This window comes from Silene latifolia, chromosome 7 (genome assembly GCF_048544455.1).
Source record: "Silene latifolia isolate original U9 population chromosome 7, ASM4854445v1, whole genome shotgun sequence".
NCBI classification, from domain to species: Eukaryota; Viridiplantae; Streptophyta; class Magnoliopsida; order Caryophyllales; family Caryophyllaceae; genus Silene; species Silene latifolia.
This window is the reverse complement of record NC_133532.1, coordinates 22784954-22810103: the sequence shown is the minus strand read 5'-3', so window position 1 is coordinate 22810103 and position 25150 is coordinate 22784954. Positions and strand designations below refer to the sequence as shown.

Sequence of the window (25150 nt, the reverse complement as noted above, 5' to 3'; positions counted from 1 at the left end):
AAGAGTAAAAATCGTACTTAAAAGAGCAATGACGTTTCATGAATACCAAAACATAATCTAAGTGAAATAAAAATGGTGTATTCTCATTGGTTAACGCCTTAACGGTGATACAAATTTCTCTCCACCTTATTTTGTTAGACTATGAATAAGTTGCTAAAATGGGTAGCATTTTATTATCGAAATATGTTATTCCTACAATGTGAGACTGGAGAGCGGGGAACTTCGGAGAGTAACACCAGTTTTGAAGAAACGGTATCAACTTGGTATTCTGACTATGGACAAAGTAATAGAGGCTATCTTATGTGGTTACTAAACATAGCCGAATATAATTTCAACTTCAGTAGATTCTAGGACCCCTTCAAGTTGCGCAAAAGCATCTGTGATTAAAACTACACTTTCACATTACCAAAAAAAATTGATCAGGAATGAAAATACAGCCTCAGTTATGATGAATTATCAGGAGAACATGCATGAAAACTCCGTCATTTAGATTGAAAACGGGGAGAATTATCATAAATGAAATCTGTCCAACCAACTGCAAGATTTTTTCAGTGAAGTCACAGAACAATGCAGCAGCAAAACCACTCAAGATATCAAAAATAGGAAAATGAGAAAGGAAAGAACTCAGTTATTTGATGATGGTCCGGACTGACGTTTTAGCTTTTGAGTTACACGAGTATTGTATGAATTGCAATCACTGCATTTGTGCCCAAATATGTGAAACCTGACTGTGCTTGTACTGCTGCAATCATTGCAAAGAACCAGTACCTGCCAATTTACTTCACATTAGTTCCCGATCACCCAACATCAGAATAGTCATGGAGCACAATTCAGTCGGTGAAAATGAAAAGAACATCCCCGTTTGTTTGCACCATTTGAAGCTTGTCTAAAAATAAAAAAAAATTGACAACTCTAGCTCTTCAAGATTTAATTTAAGTGAAATCTCGGACTAATTACAGCTCATCAGCATTTACAGAATTTCGTTAAGAGTTGCCAATCCCATATTCTCCCACTATTTCTCAGAAAGAAGGCATAACAAGGGACCACCTTAATCTTTAGAAAATAATCTAGAAAATAATATTGAACGCGAGACTGATTTAGAGGAAAAACATTGCAGAGGGCAGTACCTCATATTGATACTCATCAGGCATGGGTGTAGCTGCAACCTACAATGCACAATGGAAGTAATCAACAATGTCAGATAACTCAGATTAACAAGTGTTGCAACAATAATATAAATCTACATCCAGTTCACAGCATCAAGAACGTCAAAAGCATTCACTCGACAAGAACATCAAACCAAGTGCCTTGAGGCCACGGGGAAATGGAGTAAGGAAGGGGTTGGGTTGTCCCCTGAGTTAACAACATAGATAGGCTATTTCCAAATGACCCAAAGTGAACTATGCATTGAATGCGACTACACAATAAGAAGAGCAGCCAGTTTAGTGAGCCAAATTGTTTTATCCTATCATAAATTGAACCAAAGAATTATGAGTCTTTAGTTCGAATGGAAATGATTATATCACTCAAGTAAATCAAAAATGTCTTCTTCTTCACGACTTCACATCCTTGATAAACAAGTTTCTATGTTCTCTCGCAAACAAAAACACTGACACAAAGATTTACCATCTTAGTAAATTCTTGTGGACATTTCAGGCAATGAGTATCTGAAGACTTGTTCAGATGTGGCTATCGGTTGACGTCAAGTTCAATAATCGTTTCACAAGACACACACATGCCTTCGCTATAAAAATGTTGGACTGATCTTAATAGTAACATTTAATTTATTAATATTCTCATCAAAAAGAAAAACGACACTACCATTCAAACTGTAATCTGATCCCCTCAAAAAAAAAAGTTGAAAGGAACGATACAAAGTACTCTACTACTTAGGGCATTATTCAAATTAAACATGAACAGAAAAAAATGGAAGAAAAATAAATAAAAATGAAAGGCAATAATAAGTTAATAACTAGTCAATCACCTCAGCGTCTAATCTTTCCCAATGCAAAGACATGTCCACGGTCGACTTGGAGCACATTGGGCACCGGTACCTAGCTCATGACACAAGTTTTCAGAATAAGTGATAACTAGCCAATAATGGATATGAAATTATGAATTAAAAGATGCACAAACACCACTATTAAACAATTATGATTGAAACACACACCCAAAAAAAAAAAGTAAAGCAAAGATTTATAAGAGAGCAAGCGCAGACAGAAAACAGAGAGAGCCCCGCAGGAAAAAGAAAAAAATAAACCCTACAAGCTTGAGAGATATTACAGGCTGTTCAGGACAACCCTTTACTGAACTGCAAGGTCTGAAACCCTCAAATTTCATACAAAAAATTATAATTTCTAGTTCCCTACCCCAGTGAGATCCAGATTAAACTTGAGCCACTCTTTAATATCCTTTCAAGGTGCACTAGCAGATGAAAAGTCCATTATCCTCACTGGTCGGCATTAGAAGTGGCAAAAGCTGACCCGACCCGCGTAACCGACTCAAACTGCCCGAAAACCGACCCGAGTGGACCGATATGAGAGCTTGCAGGCCGTAACGATTAAGGAAGATGTTTCAAAATAGGGTAACTAGCTGACAGCCTTACATAAAGAACTGAAATATTTCCCTCTTGTACTTGTGCCAACCAACAATAAACAAAAATAGCCATTTCATTCCTCTTCACTTTGCAACGCAAACCAAAAACACCATATTGAGATCCTCGAAACCATGCAAACAGTATTCTGGTCCTGAAAATCTATTATTCTATCTGAAAAATGTCTTTTAGTGTATTCAATACTGTGCTTGAGGTAAGGACGTAAGGTTGTGTACACTCCATCCCCTACCCTGCCATATCCCATAGATGGGCGACTCTGAGACATTTGGGGTAATATTGTTATTACGTGAAGGGGCGAAAGACGAATAGTCATTGAGTCTTGTGTTGGACTGATATGACAAGACAGATAAAACGCGGAGTAGTTATTAAAAGTTTAATCTAAACAGTCACGCGGTTTACAATGACGTGCTACCCAAAGGCCAACCCAATAAGGCAATGTCTCCCCCCACAGACGGTCCCACTGACAAACTGCAGCAGTAATTTATAGTGTTTCTCTATGCTCCAAACTATTGATACATATATATCTCAATTCCAGAGCATAAGCTTCTATCTAATAAAATTATTAAGAAACGGGATCACAGTCAAAACACAAAAATGCAGCTAAAAGTGTGACAGTGCTTACTGCCGCTTATCCAACAGCTCAGAAAAGCATTCCATGTGTAGTGTATGTCCACATTTCATAACCGCTGTCCCTTTGATCGAGTCAAAAAGATACTGTCAGCAGAATAGATTAAGGTCAGAATATGAAAGTACACATGTGCATAATATGGGCACCATATAAGAGTTAAGAATATGTCGAGATCAGCTCAAATTTAATAGTTTATATCAGACCTCATAGCAGATAGGACAACAATTCTTCATCGCATTCTCTACACATGCATGATTATCACGAAGCTCAATTGTATAGCACGATCCTGCATGTAGCCAACAAAAATTTAAGGAAATCTTCCAAGCATCTCAATCTAATTCCACTGACACAGATATAATCTACTGAAGTTAGTAAAAGTGTAAGGCCCCTAAGCCTATTAAACAACTGTATCGACATTAGTGAGTGCTAGAATGGCTACAACTTGCGAGTTATGACACAACTTTATCCTTGTGTTAAAAACACTAGAAGGTCACTTCCACGTGACAGATAACAAAATTGTAAGGAAAATTTTATCGGGCATGGAAAAGGAACATATAACAAAATAGAAAGTAGAGTAAGGAAATGGGTAGCAGAAGTGCAAAATAAAGCTAAAGAAGTATGAAGGGCAATATAAAAAATCCAACATAACCGTAAACCCAAACAAAAAAGAGCTAAAGGTCACGTGAGAAAAAACTATAGTTGCTCGCTTATGCTATGTGGTAGGAAAAGTCTGTAAGTCTCCGCACTTGAATCAAATTTTTCTTTTTCTTTTATGAGGTGATTCAAATTAGAATAAATCCCTTTTCACAGAGATACACAACTGTATTTTCTTGAGGCTATCTTAAGTTACCAAGATTCAAAAGCATAGTAAAAAAAAATAGAACGTTATATGTATTAACAAAGAAAAATAACTGAAAAGAATATAGCCTTATATGCTGTATTTTTATTACAACAAATAACAGAAAGCAACAGAACCTAGACGACAATAAGTCATGCCGGTATTTCTACATCCACTTGAACCTTGGCAAGGAATGCTGAGAGGCATCAAGGCTCGCGCCTTATAGACATGAAGCGCAAAGTATTTGCACAAAAAATTCTATTTTCGACAACGGTTTTGTGCAATGTTTTCCTTTTGTGGATTTTGACAAGATTGAATGTGTTAAGAGAGTACACTTTAGGGATATTATGCCAAAGAGAAGGGTGAATTTTTTTTTTTAAAAAAAAAAAAAAAAACATAACGAAATTGCATAATAGTGTGCTTTGCCAGCCACGCCTTACCTATAAAGCGAATTTAAGGGGCGCCACCAAGGCATTTTGGTTAGTGCCTAACTGAGCCCTGTGATTAGGCGCACCCACGAAGGGGCATTTTTAAACTAAGAGATGAAAATCAAGGGAAGAGAATTTGTACATGTTTGTATAGTAGTCCCGCGTACAAGAATACAGAGATTTATCCGACCAATAAAAGAAAACATCATCATCATCATTACAACTCTTTTACGGAAATTGGTGATCAAAGTTCCCAAATCAAAAACAAATTACATTCTCAAGTTGTCTTCGTTCAAATCTATTTCAGAATACATAGCACCCATTTTGCTTAATGCTTACAAAGCATCATTTTATAATAAGTAGACAATAAGGTGAAGAAGACATACCACACTTTTGGCAATGGAAGAACTTATCACGACCACCGACCCTGGAATTAAATACATGAATGAGTAATGCAATCAAGGCACAAGCATAATTAAATGCTACAGGTAACACAATGGTACAAGAGTTGAGCTAGCCAACCTACAAATCCCACAGTCATCGCAATGAAACTGCTTTTTCTCGGTCTGAAGCAAAAACAATAAGCACTATGAGAAAGACAAACACATTGGTAGAATTATTCACTTTTACTAGATAATAATAGAAGAAACCAATACCTCATCATCATAGAATCTGCAAATCTCACAGAAGTACTCTCCCATGTTAACCCCACAATTCGAGCAAACCTTTGCTACCTATACACACATTACACGAGCGTAGAGAATGTCAAATTTCCTTCCTTAGTTCTCATTTCTAATACATGGTCCCTTGGTTTTAGAATGTCAAACTTCTTCAATTAATAACAATACACAAGCATTCCTCGCTTTACGAATGAAACAGAAAACTCTCGCAAACGAAATTTAAAAACACTATCTAGCTCGATCATTACAGTTCATGAAAATTAATAAATACGAATCATCTAACCTGCTGTTCAGTTTCACAAACTGCACAAACAACCTGCGAAAAACGATTAAATTCAAAGCTCAAACTCCGAAATCAAATTAAAATTCAACATTATAAAACCTAGGCACACGCGAAATAGAGAAATTACTCGTTTAACATCATGGCGAACAAGCTCGTGACGCTCTTTCGGATTACTCAACGAACCCTAATTTCAAACAAACAGACAAAAAATCGATCGAATGAACATCAATCGAAGCTCAAAATTCGCTAAAACAACCAGAAATCAATAAAATCAGGAACAAACCATAACATCGTTATGACAATGGCGGCAAGTGAAAACGCGATTGCAACAAGGAGCAAGAAGTTTACAACGCCTTTTATAATGTTCGCATCTGAAGAACGATTATAATCAATTTATAAAATTCGATTGATTAACAGAAAAATATAGAGAATTACGAAGAAAAAAAGAGAGAGAAAAAGTGAGAATCGTACCCGAATTCGAGTTTCTTGAAATCTTGACGAGTTTCTGGTACGGCGGTGTCTTGTCGATTTTCAGGTACGGAGGATTGTTCCGCCATTGATGAGAGCTTGAGTTTGGTGAAAAAAAGGCAAGCAAATGCTAATTGGTGTGTTTTTTGTACTTCTTGTGTTCTTGATGTTTTTCGGGCGTATTGCCTTTTTTTGTTGGTTGAATTATATACGGTTTCCTTATTCGATTATTCAGATTTAGCCTATTTTTTTCTGGTATTGATTTTCGCAGTACATATTTTACTCATCGCAGTACATTGCTGATAATTAAACCCCTATTATATCCCCTCATTTTCTCTCCCTAATTTCTCTCTAATTAAACACTCATTCCCTCTAATTTACAAAATCCTTACATACGACTACTAATGTCGACGGTTGGTGAGGGGTTTCGCCGGCCGACTAGGGCGTCGGCGGCTGGGAGCCGGCCGAGAGTGGGTGTGTCGTCGGCGGGGAGTGCGTGGGTCAGGGTGGCTGCATGAAAGGTGGGTTGGATTGAATGTTGTGTTGTACTACATGTTCATTGTATACTACAATACATCACTACTGTACTACTTTGATTTTTTTTCCCTTAAGGTAGTGTTTGGATACCCGGAATCGATTTTATTTTTATGGTTTCAATTGTAGAAATCAAAATGTTTGAATTCAATTCCAAATCTAATTCCAAAAATTCATTTGGAGATCACATGAAATTCGATTCCAGATTTCAATTTCTCATTACAGTTTGGGAACTCATGGAATTGGAATTGGAATTGGGCGAGTCGCGTATGGGTCGAATTCACCAATTTTATTTTTTTTGAGTTTTTTATTAGGAAAAAATAAATCTTGTGACGGAAAATATTTGCGATTAAAAAAAACATAAATAAAAAAAATTGCGATGAAACTTGCATCACAAAAAACCGTAATCAAGTAGTGATGGAATTGAAATGACTACTATATGGTAAGAATTTGAGAGTGCCAAATTTTAACTAAGATGGAATTGATAAGGAATTGAGTCCAATTTCAATTCCAAATTCTGGGGGCTCCCAAACGTTTGAATTGTCTCAATTCCGGAATTCAAATCTAATTCTAGGTTCCCAAACACACCATAAATGTAGTTCATTGATAATTACATATGCACTGTGTACTACGGTGACTCCTCAAATGAGATTGGTTATGTAGTGGACAAAAACCGTATCTTGCGGATTAACGTCGTCCTATCAAACGGAATCCAGCCAACTGACCAATATAGTCATCGGTACCTAACTAGTAACTACACCAATCATATATATATATTCCAGAAATCAATGGACTTTTATGTAATTAAATAAATCCATACTAGTTTTTGAACCCGTGCAATGGACGGGTGATAACAAAAAATATTTTTATTAAAAGTAAAGATTTATGTATTTTTTTATTTAATAAATAACTAAATATTAGAAAATTTTACTTGCCTTACCTATACACACTTTTGATAACTTTATGTTGCTTAATTTTATTAGAAGTACTCTGGGTTTTTTTTCTCGACTTTTTAATTTATGAGAGGTGAAATCTGAAAAATTGATATAAAATTATTGCAGATTTCATAAACATGTTTATTTACGCAATATATATTTAGTTCTACTCGTTTTTGTACTTTTTTTTTTTGGTTATCGTATTACCCCTCTTGTTTATTCTCCTTCTAATTGTCTACCTTCTCTCTCGTTTTCTCTCCTACCCACCATCGCCTGGAAGCAGCTTTCGCCATCAGCCCATCACTGACTGACTACCTCGAGATCCACCAGCAGAACCTCCACCACAACCACAGTGATGACCACATACACTCAACACATTAGACCATGACGTCCCTCTCAACTCCTATCTCAAGAGGCCCATACAACTAACCACCCTCCCTGCAATTCATATCATACATCCTCCAACTACCCTACCCCATATTGCCTTCTCCACCTCATCCCCTATGTCCCGTACCTCCAGCATAACCACCATCCTGAACCCACCCCATGCGTGACCTCTAGCCCTTCTCATAATAATCTTATGCGACTCCCCACCCCATCATTACTCACCATCGCGACCCCTAACCATTCTCATAATAATTTTCAATTTTAAATATTCCAATTTTCATGCTTATAAATTATGATACTTGACACTCATATGAACTATCGGTTTCAACTCTAATATAATATATACTATGATATATGATAAATTAAATTAAATGTTCTAAACAAATATTAAGTCATAATTGTTATTAAAATATTAATGTTTATATATTAGGTGTGAAATAATGATATGCTTAAATTTACAGAGTAACAATCTAAATTAAATTGACCAAACTCAAATGTAGTTGGCCTAAACTTTTTAGTCTGATCTTTATCTGCTAAAAATATTCATTCTTAGGCTCTAAATAACTATTTTTTTAGTCAATTTATAACCCTTTTCTAATTAGTATTTCCTTTACCAGTCGTAAGCCTTTTTATTTTTTCCATTTACGTACCTCAAATCTATTTTCGTTGTTTATATTTTGGCACTAATAAACAAATTTGTAGTTGTAACAAAATTAATTAGTTTCTTTTTAGCCATTGGTCGGTTGGTTATGATTCATTGACCCCGAACCATTTCATTTATCATCATTGCCTTATAGAAAATTAATTTAGCAAAATATTCCTTATTGATCAAATTTAGCAACATCATTTTAACCACTGTCTCGCTAATATATGACTCTATCATAAGGAACCGACTCGAATGACATGACACAAACGAACCTTATCTAAAATAATCGTACACGAATAACCCATATTCGAGATGACTCAGTAACAACGTAGCAGAAGAAGGTGAAACCCTCAATAACCAAATCTGATACGACACGGATGAAATGAATCGACCATGACCTGACTTACTTGTTTGCCAACTCTAAATAAACATCTGAAATAAACCTGCAAGACTCACGCGATAGAGAAAACAAAAGCAATTAAAGTCATTATGTATTGATCATCTTCATTCCCAAATTTTGATTTGTATTATTGTCTGGTCTTTATAACTGTGTTGATCATTTTTGAAGAACAAACCCGCCATAAAGCTTCTTCACAAACAATAATTATTGTTTGAAACGGTCACACATTGTAAAACGGTGATGGTTTTATAAAAAAGAAAATTCGTTCACTTATTAACATTAAATAAATGAATAATATTTTTACAAAAATAAATCATCTCACGGTGTTAGATTATTTTATTCTATAATATGTGGTAAACAAATGATTTACAAAGTTACTGTAATATAAACATCGTCTTCGTTCTACCTTGGACAATAAATGTTACATTTCACCACATGCAATATTGAGCTAAACCCGCCAAAATTTAAAATAAGCAACAACAGTCACAAAGCTTATATAGAGATGTCTTTTGCTCACGCATTTATAATTGTTTTCGCTTACCAAACAAAATATCGAAAGCAATAGCCCGCTTAAAAAACAAACTAAATCCAAACTATCATTATGGCAATATAATTGTATACGAAGTACTCTGTATAACATTGAAAGTGTAGAAGATACTGACATAGTCCCGAAACCGAAACAATACAAACTCAAAGAAGCGCTCATAACATGAAATAGTTTTTGAATTTTCTGTAAATTTTATTCATGATATATAGATAGACCAAGCCACACATACTCAAATGAAAGAAGGAAGATTTTCATCACCTAGAATTTGACATGGCTTATAGAGGGACAAATTTTTATGTGTGCATCAAAATACAAAGAACGTATATTTTTATAACGACGTTAACAAATTAGGCTATTTTAATTGATATCAAAATAACATAATAATATGGTATTGTGATCTTCTAATATAGGTAAGATTATTAATCTGATCTTAAATTTCTATAATTTCAGTTATGACATTATTAAATGGCCTAATCATCTAGTAATTTCCTCCTAAAATCACACAAAGAGTATATTATTTATGGTGAAAATTCAAATATTTAATAAATCACACATTTAAAATAGGAATTAAAGCATATTCTGTAGATATTAGTCATTATACGGAATCTTTTAGGAAATAGTGCGATTTATATAATTATGGCAATCAGTTTAAAATCCCGTAACTTAAGTGATATCTTTTTTTTTTTTTTTAAACTCATCGGAGAATTCAAACCTTAATTAATTAGTCGGATTTTAAACTTAATTGATATATTAGTCATTATACGGAATCTCTTAGGAAATAATGTGAAATTATGTAATTATGGCATTCAGTTTTAAATCCCGTAATTTAAGTGAGACCTTTTATTTTTTAAATTGACCGGAGGATTATAACCTTAATTTGTTGGATTTAATACTTAATTAGTCAAATTTAAGTTAATCAATCAAAATGTTATATTCTTTAAAAGATATTCTAAAATTATTTCTAATATCTCAACTGAACAAATATCCTTCCCAATTAATTTCGTTTTTTTTTTTTAAAGAATTAATTAGTCAAATTCCATGTCTTGTCTACAACAAATTAACTCTAAAAGATCATTCAAAATCACTAAAAAGAGAAGAATCTTCAACTGATGCCAAATAGTGTGCGTTGGTAGCTATCTTTGTTTTTGATTAGATAAGGGAAATGCTTGATTAAGTTAGGTTACTTAAAATTTCGTTTTATAAATTTTGATCATATATACGGATTAATGGATTATTATAAATACAACTTTCTATTATATTAACGATGAGAAATGTAAAGTTTGACATATAAAACGTAATAATCTTATAAAGAGGATCAATTTTACCGATAATTTAGGGTACATTTATTAAAAGTTGGAATTAATTTTATCTCTATAATTTTTTGACATATAAAACATAATAAACTTATAAAGAGAATCAACTTTATTTTTCGAATTATATACATTATGAACATAAAATATACTCCGAATAAGTGTAGTGTTATAAAACTAATTTTCGTATTTGCCATTTTTGCAGTATATATCCATCACAGCTTAAGGAAAGATCATATTGATTGACATATTTATTTACATTGAGAATATTGTTCTTGTTACGTTAATATTGTACTCAAATTCTTTCATAAATTTGCGCCCAAATCAACTTTAAATCAGCAAGATTGGTTTGGTATGTTAAAAATTATACCGAAAATATCTCCTAAATTTTTTTTAAGTTGTTCTGTTAAAATATTATACCGAAAATCTCTCTTAAAATTACGCCCAAATCAGCTTAAAATTAGCAACTTCCCGTTTTTTTTCATGTTTACGTGATTGCACATCTTTTATATAATTTTTTTTAATTAGAGAGTATGACACGTGGCGTTTGAAGGTGTTGTGACACATGGCGTAAGATGGGATAGCCGGTTGTTGCTTTAATATAATATATGGTGATAAATTAATTATACTATATGGTTTTTAATCGACAAATTATGTGATGGACTCAACAAGGTACTTCAATGTAAATATTATATAGTTTTGGTTGAAGTATAAATTTAGAGAACACCATAATAGAGCGAGTTTCCTTAATATAAACAAGTCCCACTTATGGTATTAGTTAGTATATAGATGTTAATTATTTAACTTACACAAATATAATATAAGTATATGTTATATTTTGAAACCTATTAAAAGGTAAATAAGCCAATCTAGATCTCCAAAAAATATAATATTTCATAATTCATTAGATTTGTAATTTACTTAGTAAATAATAATGATTGCTCTTAAATACTAATCTAATATTTCATATTTATTTAAATATATAACTCTAGTACAACTAGATAATAATATGATAGTAACCACCCATGTGAGTAGTAAAAGCAGCAATACTAGCAATGAGAGTAGTGAAAGTCATACTAGCAGTAACGGGGTAGTGAAATTAACAATAATAAATGCGGGAGTAGTGAAAGAAAAAATAATGATGGCGGGAGAAGTGAAAGGAATAGTAGTCATAACACATGTAATTAAAGTAATAGTAGGAACAATGGAGAGAGTATGAAAAATTAACTAACAATTCGATTTTATAAAAATATTAATTTATTTAAATATTTAGAGGGCCAAAACTAACGGGTTAACCATAAAAATGGAAGGAGTAGTTAAAGAAACAACCGTAATAGAAGAAGTAGTGAACGTAATAGTATTAACAGGGTATGTAGTGAAAGTAATAATATTAATAGGGGGAGTGGTGAACGTGTCTCATAATTTGTTGATTAATTTTACATCTAATCATAATATCAAGATATAAATTATAAATGTATGTATTAACCAAATTTAGCTAATCATATTTCATAGAAAATAAAATTTAAATGGTAAATAAAGTTAGCCCGGGCGTAGTCAAGCACCAAACCTAGTATACCCACATTCTCACACCAATTATAAACCGTAATTTAAAAAAAAAATACAAAATTTTAACAGAGTCAATCTAATTATTCATAGTAAATTAGTGAATCAGATATTGGTTCTATACTTAATAATCATTGAAGAATTTGAAGGAGGTTGAAAGTAGTTAAGGATTTGTGTTTTAACAATAGAGAGAAGGTAGAGAGAATTAGGTTTATTATTTTTTAGTAGGGGTAGAAAAATGAAAAGTTTGGTGCAGAAAGTACTGTAATGAGTAAAATATGTACTGCAAAAATAAATTGTGTTTTCTTATTTGGACATAAATTATTTTTAAATGGACAGATATACCTTCATCCCAATCTCAACCCAGCCTCTCCTACAAAAAGCAGCCACACCCACATTATCTCACACAGAGTCGCACCCATCAACAAGTACATCTCACATCTGACCACCCACAACCACCACTACATCCATTAACTACACCACTCATCCTTTTCCTCGTTGGTGCCATTCTTACCGCCCCACCACCACCACCATCACTGATAACGCCTCCCCTTAACCTAGTCATGCTCGACCACCATCGAAAGTTTCCCATTCATTAGCACCATCAATATCCCATACCCGTCACCTGGCAATACACCTCGAAAACACCCACATCCTCAATTTACGCACGCCACCCCCCCCCCTCCAAAAAAAAAAAAAAATCTTATTTTCCCTCGACACCCTTGAAAGTCACCTTTGAGAAGAAAATATCCAACAAACAGGCGACCTTGTAGTTGATTGGGAAACAAGTTTCTAAATCTCCACCAATATCTTAGCATATAGGATATGGAAATTATTTCCTTATCTCAAAGATAATTAATTGAAGTAGCTTTAAGCAGATAACAACCACAATAGGTTGGGGAGTTGTTTTATTATTCGGAGTTTTAGTTGTATGAGTTTATTTCTAAAACGTTCAATAACATAACGTTGGACGTAGGTCACGGGTAGTGACCGAACCAGTTTTAAGAACATTGATGCATTTTGTTTATTTACATTTTATTTCTGCTGCACTTTTACTATCAATTTATTTTCAGAAGCAACTGTTGAATACACTGTGACTTCTACTTGCTGAATTGTCGTTGGATACTTTTAACTCAATAGTTCTAGATATCAATGATGTATCACTTTCATATATACTTTTATAGCCCCCTTTATACCACTTTACATACCGTTTCATGCCTATTTTATCATTTATATGCCTCATTTCAATGAATTGTCGATACTGCCGCTATTTTGTGTTTTGGTGCAGAAATGACTCGTTATGAGTAGATCAAGCTAAGATTAGCATGGCGGAGACGGCATAGAAGAATACACGAAGCATGGCACGAGAAACGAGGAAGCACGAAGGCTAGAAGAGAAAGAAGAGAAGAAAAAGTCTGTGAAGATGGTTCCTCGATCGAGTCACCACCGCTCGATCGAGCGGTATCCCTCGATCGAGTCACCTCTGGCTCGATCGAGGATCCTCTCTGGCGGGCTTATTTCCGGATTTTCCTAAAACGATTATCTTTTGTTATAAATTAGAAACTCGTGTTTTATTGTTAGACTACGCTTTATTTTACTTGGATACTGCTGGAAAACTCTCTTAGAACCCTAATCTTTCCCTTGTATGGTACTAATCTTTCCTCATTAATTAATCGTTGATTGTTTTATGTTCATTAATTATTGTTTCATGCTTTCAATCATGTTTTCATTCTTAATCATTATTGTTGTTGTTATCGTTATGAGTAGCTAATTCCCTCATCTAGGATGAAGGGGATCTAGGTTAATTAAAAAGGGAAAATCGATTAATTGCTATTGATATCGTTAAAGTTGTTGTTTGATTATTGTACTTCTTCTAGTTAATCAACTTGAGGCCTGAGTTATTAATTAGTGTAGCGAATTGATCCTATCGCCGACCGGGTTAGAATTAATATAGGCTGCGATAATCAAATAGATTGTATCTAATTATAGTGACCGCATGTTAGAATCGATCTAAAGGGCATAATTGAGTCGACCGATCTTATGACCTTAAACAACTTGATAGATTTAGCAATTGATTGATAATCCCGATTTGACCTAGTGAACCGTAAATCCTAGACTTTTAATAATATCGTTAAAACCTTCATTTAATTACTTGCAATTAGTTTATTAGAATCAACACAAAACAAACCCCCCGAAATTGGTTACTTTAGACAGCTTAAATATTTACAGACTTAGCTTTCACCGCCTCCCTGTGGATTCGATACCTGTCTTACTACTAGCTATTCTTGTAGTCCCGAGATAGATTTACTTTGGTTTGGTGATACGACTTTAGCCACATCAAATTTGGCGCCGTTGCCGGGGAGGCAACAATTGTTTAGTCTGTTTGTGTTTATTTTGTCTTTTTGTCTCAGGGAACCCAGTTCCTTGAGACCGTTCTCACACTCTTCTTGTTAGTTCCGTTTATGCCCAGGTCTAATAGGTCAGAGATTATTCCTTTTGATCCTGAACCAGAGAAGACTTTTCGCTACAGACGGAAATTTAATCAAGAAGTGGGTCAAGTAGAAGACTTGAGTATACTTGACGTCGAAACGGCGAGCTCAACAGAGACAGCCAATCGGTCCTACGAAGAGGAAGAGGACGAAATTCCTATTTTTGAAATTCCAATTACAACTGATATTCCCAAAACTCCCATCATGCCTACTCTAACCAGTCACTCTGAGCCGACCTTAGATTCTATCCCACAAGGATTTAAGCTGCCCACTACTACCAATGGAACTTTTAAGATTCGGCCATCTTATATCAATTTGGTGGAACGAAATATGTTTGGAGGGACAACTGTTGAGGATCTTGCGACACATATGGAGAAATTTGTCACTTACTGCTGTTCTATCCCATTAACAGCTGGAGTGACACAAGACCAGGTTAAGCAGGTGCTCTTTCCTTTCTCTCTGAAAGATGGAGCTGCTGAGTGGTTGAGAGATATGGATATGGATACTGAAGGAGTTACAGACTGGAATTCCTTGGCTCTTGCTTTCTACAAGAGGTACTTCCCACCTCAAAAGACTAATGCTTTGAGAAATCAAATTACTAGTTTCAAGCAAGGAGCTACTGAAGATTTGAATGAAGCTTGGACTCGCTTCAAGCGTTTAGTTCGATCAGTTCCCCATCATGGTTTCCCAAAGTGGTTCCTTTGCAACCAGTTTTATAACGGGTTGTTTGTGTAGGGTAATATCCGTATAATACCCTTTAATTATAGGATTATAACGCAAAATTTACATGTGATTATAGTCATAAAACGAAAAACATAATGAAACGATAAAGATATAGAAATAACCTTCGGTCCTAGTGCAAAAGGCAATGAGAGATCAAGTTAGATCTCCTCCTAATCGTTGCACCCAAGATGTCCGAGTAATGCCCTTGTGCTAGAGAGAATCCCCTAATTGCCTTGCAATATCGAGGGGATTGTTTTGTGAGTTTGTGTTGGATGAGAGATCCGGAATTCGGGAGGCACAATTCCCAAAACCCTAATAATTTTTTAGCAAAATGAATTAGGTTAGACAAGAGGAGAAAACTCCCCTTTTGTCTATGCAAGTCTCGGCCAAACCGAGTGAGAGGAGGGAAATGGGCTTTTCATTTCCTCTTCACTTAAACTCGTGGTCCGGTCCATAGCTTGCTAAGTGTATACGACGCGGTTTCATTATAAACTGTTATCGGTTATCGGAAATTAAGGCATCAACTAATAATACGGGTTAGTTGAATTATTAATACATGTCCGACAAAACAGTATTGTATAATTATATTCAATATACATTTAATTAAATATAAAACGCTTGTATTTAATTTTACGAATTAATCAAGTTAATTCGCCTTTAGCCCATGATATTTAATCCGTATTAAATATAATATCTCAACATCACATTTTGACTAATTATTAGTCAAATAACTCAGACTAACTGGTTAGTCAAATTTGGCATCTACATGACTGTATTTTCATACCGTCACATCACTCAAAACGTATCCTATAGGTGTGACTTTTAGGGACCAGTTGATCACCGCCATCTGTATGACAATAACGTCAAACTTATCTAGCAAGCCAACCGTTATTGATAAACGTGGATCAACTGATTATGATACAAAGTATACCCTTTGATCCTTTTAGAGATTTATAAGTCCTTGCACTAACTGTTAAGGACACCAACCCCAACAAGCTCCCACTTGTCCGTACAAGTGTATGTGCAATGACGTTATCCGCACTAACTGGAGGACACAGCTCCAACAAACTCCCACTTGTCCGTACAAGTGTATGTGCGATAACCGATTCTCATATTCATTTAAAATTTCTCCCACTCAATGTAAAACAATTTGCAGATCTGGATCCACAAAGGTCGTATTTTACAATCGATCTGGATCTAGAGTGGTTTCCCCGACTAGAGAGTAACTTAACTGATAAAGCGAATCCGTATCCGAGCATGGCCATGCATTTCAGTTACAGCTCCTCGAGTGTCCCTGAGAAATATCGAGTACCTGATAAAGGCTGAATATTTCCTTCAACTCGAACTCCTTCCGATCTAAGCACAGCATGAAATGACCCAGAAACAATCTACTTGGCCCCCTGTTACGGATGACCGTGAGAAAAAAACCAAAGCCACCCAAAATCTGCCTTAGTCTCAAGAGACAGTCGATAGTCAAAAGAATCGACTCTTAGGATCACCATGGAGGTCCTATCCACGACCGGGCACCGAATGTTATAAAACATTTAGGACTCCACGTCGTTGTCACAATTGTGTCCTACGAAATATCCGTATAAATCGCCTCTGTGATTGGTCAGTCAACCTGTTGACTTATGGCTAGTTGAACCCACCATCAACCAACGTCACAAAATAATTGCCAGAGTTATCAGCTCATGTGGGCAATTAAGGACTGAAAAATATAATGTTCGTTCAGTTCACTTTGTGGTGTTCAAAATTTGTCGTACAAATCCACATGAAAAACAAAATATATATATAAAATATCAAAACGATGATGTCGTATAGAGTACAAAAGGGAATGAATCTAATCCATAAAAGAGTACTACAACTTAGGAACACGTTTAATTCCCATGGAATTAACATGCCCTTCATGCTTATCTTGTCGTAATGCTTTAGTGAGAGGATCTGCGATGTTATCATCAGTGGCAATCTTGTCTATCACTACTTCCTTTTGCTCCACGTAATCTCGGATTAGATGAGCTTTCCGTTGTACATGTCTAGACTTGTTGCTAGACTTTGGCTCCTTAGCTTGGAAGATGGCACCACTATTGTCGCAATAGATGGTGATCGGGTCATTCGAACTAGGCACTACGGATAGCCCATGTAAGAATTGACGCATCCATATCGCTTCCTTTGTAGCTTCGACGCGGCATAGTACTCGGACTCGATCGTAGAATCTCTTTAATAACAGTTTGTTTCGAACTCTTCCAAATGATCTGCAGCAGCCATTAAGAGTAAAAACGAATCCAGACTGAGATTTCGAGTCATCACGATCCGTTTGGAAGCTAGCATCTGCGTAACCGGTTGCGCATAGCTTTTGTTCGCCTCCATAAGTCAATGCCCAATCTTTAGTCCTCCGTAGGTACTTAAGAATGTTCTTGACAGCCAACCAATGTGATTCACCTGGATGCTGTTGGAATCGACTTGTCATACTCAATGCATATGCCACGTCGGGACGTGTGCATATCATGGCATACATGATAGATCCTATTGCCGAGGCATAAGGTATCCGTGCCATGCGCTCTTTTTCTTCCGGTGTCTCTGGTGCCTGAGACTTGCTCAAATGCACCCCTGGAGACATAGGAAGGAACCCCTTCTTGGAGTTAGTCATGCTGAATCTCTCTAGGACTTTGTCTATGTAAGACTCTGATCGAGAGATAGCATCCGTCGTGATCTATCTCGATAGATACGGATGCCTATAATTCTTTGTGCCTCTCCCCGGATCTTTCATCCGGAAATGGTTTTTCAACCATACTTTCACCGGTTAAAGAGGTATGTCATTCCCAATCGGGAGTATGTCGTCAACATACAATATTAGGAAGACAATCTTGCTCCCACTCGACTTGATATATAGACATGGTTCCTCGACCGATCGAGTGAATCCATTTTCTTTTATCACTTGGTCGAAGCGATGATTCCAACTCCTTGATGCTTGCTTAAGTCCATAAATGGAACGCTTAAGCTTGCACACTTTCTTAGGATGTTTTGGATCGATGAAACCTTCGGGTTGTACCATGTACAACTCTTCCTCCCAAAAACCGTTTAAGAAGGCGGTTTTCACGTCCATTTGCCAAATTTCATAGTCATGAAAAGCGGCAATCGCTAAGATAATCCGAATGGAACGCAGCATGACTACGGGTGCAAAAATCTCATCGTAGTGCAAACCTGGCACTTGGGTGAAACCTTTAGCAACTAGTCGTGCTTTGTAGATATCTTGTTGACCTTCCACAGAATGCTTTATCTTGTAAAGCCATTTGCATTGAAGGGGACGAACCTTAGCAGGTAAGTCAACAAGATCCCACACGTTGTTCTCATACATGGAGTCCATCTCGGATTGCATGGCCTCAAGCCACAGCTTTGAGTCAGAACTGGTCATGACACCTTTATAGGTTGCGGGTTCACTACTCGTTAAGAGTAGAATGTTATCTATGTCATGTTCCTCGACCAGACCAATATATCCGCGGAGGAATAGAGACTCTTCCCGACCTCCTAGGTTCCTCGGAAATATTTATTTACCGCATTAGGGATTGAAGGAATTGGTTCCTCCAATGGTTGCTCGGTGTTTGGTTCCGGAATCTCCGACAGGTCGAAGGTTCTATCACTCTTTGCATTCTCGAGAAATTCCTTCTCTAAGAATGTCGCACTAGCCGCAACAAAAACGCGTTGTTCGGTTGGCGAATAGAAGTAATGACCACGTGTTCCTTTAGGATAACCTATAAAGTATGTCTTGACCGATCGCGGGCCGAGCTTATCTTCAGGTCTCCACTTGACATAAGCCTCGCAGCCCCAAACCCGTATAAAGGACAAGTTAGGGACCGTTCCCTTCCATAGTTCATATGGAGTCTTGTCAACACTTTAGACGGACTTCGGTTAAGTATTAGAGCGGCTGACAAAAGAGCATAACCCCATAATGAATCGGGTAAAACCGTGTGACTCATCATGGATCGAACCATATCAAGTAGTGTTCGATTTCTCCGTTCGGACACACCATTCAAATGAGGTGTTCCGGTGGAGTTAATCGTAGGGCGATCCCATAGTCTTTAAGGTGTTGATCAAACTCGTGAGAAAGATACTCGCCACCACGATCCGAACGTAGTGTTTTTATCTTTCTACCAAGTAGGTTCTGTACCCTATTTTGGTATTCTTTGAATTTCTCAAAGGATTCACTTTTGTGCTTCATTAAGTAGACATAGCCATATCTACTTAAATCATCCGTGAAAGTGATGAAATACCTATAGCCTTCTCGTGCGGTGATTGACATAGGACCACATACATCCGTGTGTATGAGCCCTAATAGGCCAGCCAGCGCGCATTCCAACACCTTTGAAGGAAATACGAGTCATCTTACCGATGAGACATGATTCACACGTGCCAAATGATTGAAAATCAAAGGCCGAGATAGCTCCATTTTTAATGAGCTGTTTTACGCGTTTCTCATTAATGTGTCCCATACGGCATTGCCATAGATACGTTTGATCTTTGTCACCAACCTTTAACTTTTTATTCATTACGTGTAATATTTCTGTGGTCTGATCTAAAACATAAATTCCGTTCATGGAGACCGCCTTGCCATAAATCATATCGTGTAAAGAGAAAATGCAAGCATTATTTTCTATTACAAATGAAAAACCAAGTTTGTCAAGTGCGAAAACCGAAATAATGTTTTTCGAAAGACTAGGAACATAATAACGATCATATAATGACAACTCAAATCCGCTAGGAAGTTGGATCACATATGTCCCCTTTGAGATGGCAGCCACTCTTGCTCCATTCCCAACACGCAGGTCAACCTCACCCTTTACGAGAGGCTCGAGATTTCGGAGGCCCTGCACATGATTACACAGATGAGAACCACAACCAGTATCTAGTACCCAAGTTCCGTAACTTGCATGGTTAATCTCAATCATATGAATAAAAGTAGAAGAAGAAGACATACCAACAGGTTTAACGCGACCCGCTTTTATGTCCTCATGATAGACAGGACATGTCCGCCTCCAATGCCCAGTCTTGTGGCAGTGATGGCATTCCATGTTTTCGGTTTTGCTCTTTGTCGCGCCTGATGAGTTGCTCGACTCACCAGGCCCACTCTTACCTGGACCCGACTTCTTGAACTTCGGTTTACCTACTGCTAGGTTTGCCTGAGCTTTGCCCTTACCTTTCCCTTTGTTGGACACAACGAGAACATCCTGTTTCACGCTCCCACTGAGCTTCATGTCCTTCTCGGTCTGTACGAGAAGGGAGTGCAGTTCATGTGGGGTTTTCTTCAAATCATTCATATAGTAATTCGCTCTAAATTGCGAAAAACCATCGTGGAGTGAATGAAGCATGCGGTCGATAACAATGTTCTCGCTAATGTTACAATCAAAGGTCTCCAGCTTCTCGACATTCTCAATCATGCTGAGAATGTGTGGGCTAACAGGTTGGCCCTTCTGGAGTCTCGCATCAAAGAAGCGAGTGGTATGCTCATAGGTCACGATTCTCGGTGCTTTCGAGAATTCCTTGGTGAGCGTGGTGAAAATCTTGTTTGCACCATGGGCTATGAAGCGTTTCTGCAAATTGGATTCCATTGCAAAAATGAGTACGTTTTTAATCGCACCCGCTTCCATACGAAATCATTAAACTTGGTGATTTCAAAGCGACTCTAGCCGTGGGACCTGGTTTGCGGGAGGGGCTCTAATAGATATTTGAGCTTCCCGTCAGCAGCGGCAGCATTCCGTAATGCCGCCTCCCAGTCTCCGAAGTTGGATCCATCATTCTTCAGTCGAGTAGACTGATTCATCTGATTCATGAAGATCCGAAGCCAGGACTCACGGTCCAATGTGGCACTTGGCATTGGGTTATCGCCAGAAACCACCATTTGTTATTTGCAGTTTAAAGAACGTGATCTACACTGAAAAAGAAAGAAAAACAAAACGAAATAAGCAACTCATCGAGGTGATTTAAGTCTATTTTAAAATTCATTTTAACGTGTAGACTCAATGCACTTGCATAATTGATCTCCCTCAAGAATGATACAAGTGATCCCAAGACTCAATTTCTGTAAATTGATAAGCCAACTGTTTAGCTAATTCTTCCGGAAGAACTCTTGGTCGATAGATTTCTGTAAATCCTATCTATAGTCCACCATAATCACAGGATCGTACGAGTGATCATAGTGTTGAGATAAAATAGGTCAATCGGTTCCAACTTACCCAACGTAGAAGGGGTCATAGTATGCCTACCGACGAAGAAGGGATTCATTGGAGTTTGACCTATAAAGACTATTCTCAATTTTTGTTTATACGAGGAAGATCCCATCAACTAAATTATAATTCATATTAAGTGAACGAATAACTAGCGTTTGCGTGAATGAATTAATTTGGGTGATGGCTTAAAATCGTGTGAAATGCGAATGTCATAGAAAACTAACTCGTGACCTCTATATGTGTCAGTTTTCATGCAATAATTAGGTGGTTTGGTTTTTAGGCGGAATATGATGCATACTATCGTTACAATAAAATAAATAAACGAATGCGATACGTAAATAAAAATTCCTAGTGTGGCCTATCCTAGTAAAAAAAAACAAAATACAACTTTGGAATCCACCGTTGGACCCGAAAGCTTGTCTTGGTGTTCCATCTTTGTCCATGTAGCGGGAGTGAGCTCCGGTCTCCATCTTTAGTCTTCTCAAAAATTACAATTAAAATTTACAAATATAAACCTATTTACATTCTAAATAAAAACTGTAATTAAAAGAAATAAAATGGAGATACGAGATCTCAAAATACAACCAAGACCGTGTTCCATCATTACGGTAACACGTTCTACTAAGGCCACACTAAGTTACAACTGTTTGCAAAATAATTAAATACGTAATTAAAAGGCATTCAAAACATTCAAAATATAAACAAGAACGATAAATTAAAATGCATCAACTAAAAATTAAATTTATTCGTGACATAATTCCGTAATTATGTTAAATTTTTATCCAAACCACCAAAGATAATTAAAATTATATGACAAAACCGCTTTAGTCAAATTAATTTTAATCCGAGATAATCCGTTACAATAAATCGTTTTAAAGTAACTTTATTTTACGTGGGTGAACCGTTTCACTAACAAGCGAGAGCATAAAAACCGTTTTATGCATTAAAAGGGGCCGAAAGAAAAAAACAGAAATTTTTTTTTTTTTTTTCTTCTGTACTGCTGTACGTGAACAGTACCAGGGGCCAAAAAAATTTTTTTTTTTTTTTTTTTTTAAAATCGGCTGAAATGCCGAGAGCCTCTAAGGGCAAAAAAAAAAAAAAAATTAATCGGCTAAAACGAGATCAAACAAGTGATCAAACAACAAAACGATTTGTAAAAACTCAATTGCAATTTAATCTAATCCGGATTAAAACAAAATTACAGTTGACATGATCTTCACATATTGTTGTGATTATTGTTTAAAACAACAATTCGCAAAGAACAAATCGAAAACAAAACAGAAAATCGTCATCAAAGCAACCGTGTAAACTGGACACGATTCCCAATGAACAAAACAGGCCGAAAAAAAAAATAAACCAGCCGAGACAAAAAAAAAAAAATGATGCCTCACGAAATTTTATGCAAAATTTTGATACATCTTTAACATATTGGAATGAATATCGATTTCAAAACAATATGCAAAGATCAAAATTAAAACAAAACAAACCAACCATCACCGTGTAAACAAGACACGGATCCCAAGGCACAAAGCAACAAAAAAAACGCAGCAAAAAAAAAAAAATTCTGCCGAGTAAAAAAAAATTGAGCCGTGACATTTTTTTTAACCAAAATTCATCGTTTCAACAATCGTTTGATGAAAAACACATATAAAAATTTACGTGGCCTCGCTCTGATACCACTTGTAGGGTAATATCCGTATAATACCCTTTAATTATAGGATTATAACGCAAAATTTACATGTGATTATAGTCATAAAACGAAAAACATAATGAAACGATAAAGATATAGAAATAACCTTCGGTCCTAGTGCAAAAGGCAATGAGAGATCAAGTTAGATCTCCTCCTAATCGTTGCACCCAAGATGTCCGAGTAATGCCCTTGTGCTAGAGAGAATCCCCTAATTGCCTTGCAATATCGAGGGGATTGTTTTGTGAGTTTGTGTTGGATGAGAGATCCGGAATTCGGGAGGCACAATTCCCAAAACCCTAATAATTTTTTAGCAAAATGAATTAGGTTAGACAAGAGGAGAAAACTCCCCTTTTGTCTATGCAAGTCTCGGCCAAACCGAGTGAGAGGAGGGAAATGGGCTTTTCATTTCCTCTTCACTTAAACTCGTGGTCCGGTCCATAGCTTGCTAAGTGTATACGACGCGGTTTCATTATAAACTGTTATCGGTTATCGGAAATTAAGGCATCAACTAATAATACGGGTTAGTTGAATTATTAATACATGTCCGACAAAACAGTATTGTATAATTATATTCAATATACATTTAATTAAATATAAAACGCTTATATTTAATTTTACGAATTAACTGGTTAATTCGCCTTTAGCCCATGATATTTAATCCGTATTAAATATAATATCTCAACATCACATTTTGACTAATTATTAGTCAAATAACTCAGACTAACTGGTTAGTCAAATTTGGCATCTACATGACTGTATTTTCATACCGTCACATCACTCAAAACGCATCCTATAGGTGTGACTTTTAGGGACCAGTTGATCACCGCCATCTGTATGACAATAACGTCAAACTTATCTAGCAAGCCAACCGTTATTGATAAACGTGGATCAACTGATTATGATACAAAGTATACCCTTTGATCCTTTTAGAGATTTATAAGTCCTTGTACTAACTGTTAAGGACACCAACCCCAACAGTTTGATGATCATCATGCCCTTTTGGATTCTTCTACTAATGGGAGGTTTCAAGACAACACCAATGATAGTGACGCGTGGAAGTTGATTGATCAGATTGCTACCCATACCGCCAGGTATGGAAATCCTAGGGGAAGCACGCGAGGTACCGGTGTTGATAGTGCCCTGGCGGCACAGTTGGAGACTATTTCTGCCCAGATTGTTGAGATAAAGACTACCCAATCATTGGGTAGTAAGGAGGGAGTTCATGCCATGAGTCAGCAAGTGGAGGAGACTTGTGCTAGATGCGGTTTAGATGGTCACAGTGCAGCTGATTGTATGAGCACATTTGAGCAGGTTAACGCCTTTCAGGCTTACAGACAAGGTGCACAAGGTACACCTTTCTCCAACTTTTACAATGAAAGAGCGAAGGAACATCCGTTCCTTCAATGGTCTAGTCAGAATGTGCAAAACCCGCAGCAGTCACAACCGCAAAAGAATACTTATATCCCTCCCAACAATCGCGGTAATCAACAACAAGGGGGGTATCAAAGGCAAAATCAAGGAGGCCAGCGCTTCAACAATCAATATCAACGACCTCCTCGGAAACTCCTCAACAAATTCCTCAACAAGCTCCGAACAATGATATGGCGAGTTGCGCAACCTTTTGCAACAAACTTTGTCGATGCGTGAGAGACGACGGCTCAAATTTCTGAGCTGATTGCCCATAACAAGATGCTAGATAATCAAGTGGCTCAGATGGCACTTCAAAACCCATCAAAACAGGCCGTAGGTCTTCCTTCTCAAGGTAA

At 36.5% G+C, this 25150-nt stretch overlaps 1 protein-coding gene across 1 annotated transcript; it reads right to left on the bottom strand.

The window, feature by feature from the left end:
• Positions 1–485: 485 nt before the first annotated feature.
• Positions 486–6135, bottom strand: LOC141591914 (E3 ubiquitin-protein ligase MIEL1-like). Its single transcript, XM_074412407.1, has 12 exons — positions 5943–6135; positions 5755–5842; positions 5599–5655; positions 5472–5504; positions 5165–5242; positions 5031–5074; positions 4895–4935; positions 3446–3528; positions 3237–3328; positions 1985–2054; positions 1128–1166; positions 486–768 (listed from the first exon to the last, which is right to left on the bottom strand). The coding sequence occupies exons 1-12, from the start codon at positions 6026–6028 to the stop codon at positions 625–627; spliced, it is 855 nt and encodes a 284-aa protein (XP_074268508.1). The 5' UTR covers positions 6029–6135; the 3' UTR covers positions 486–624.
• Between the last annotated feature and the right edge of the window lie 19015 nt (positions 6136–25150).

What these genes read in the sequence shown, in the direction of transcription:
- LOC141591914 (XM_074412407.1), bottom strand. Translation starts at nt 6,028, where the DNA reads ATGGCGGAACAATCCTCCGTACCTGAAAATCGACAAGACACCGCCGTA. An exon ending in TTCGCCATGATGTTAAACGA is followed by an intron (nt 5,505 to 5,598) that starts GTAATTTCTCTA and finishes CGTTTTTCGCAG; the next exon opens with GTTGTTTGTGCAGTTTGTGA. An exon ending in CTGATGAGTATCAATATGAG is followed by an intron (nt 769 to 1,127) that starts GTACTGCCCTCT and finishes GTAAATTGGCAG; the next exon opens with GTACTGGTTCTTTGCAATGA.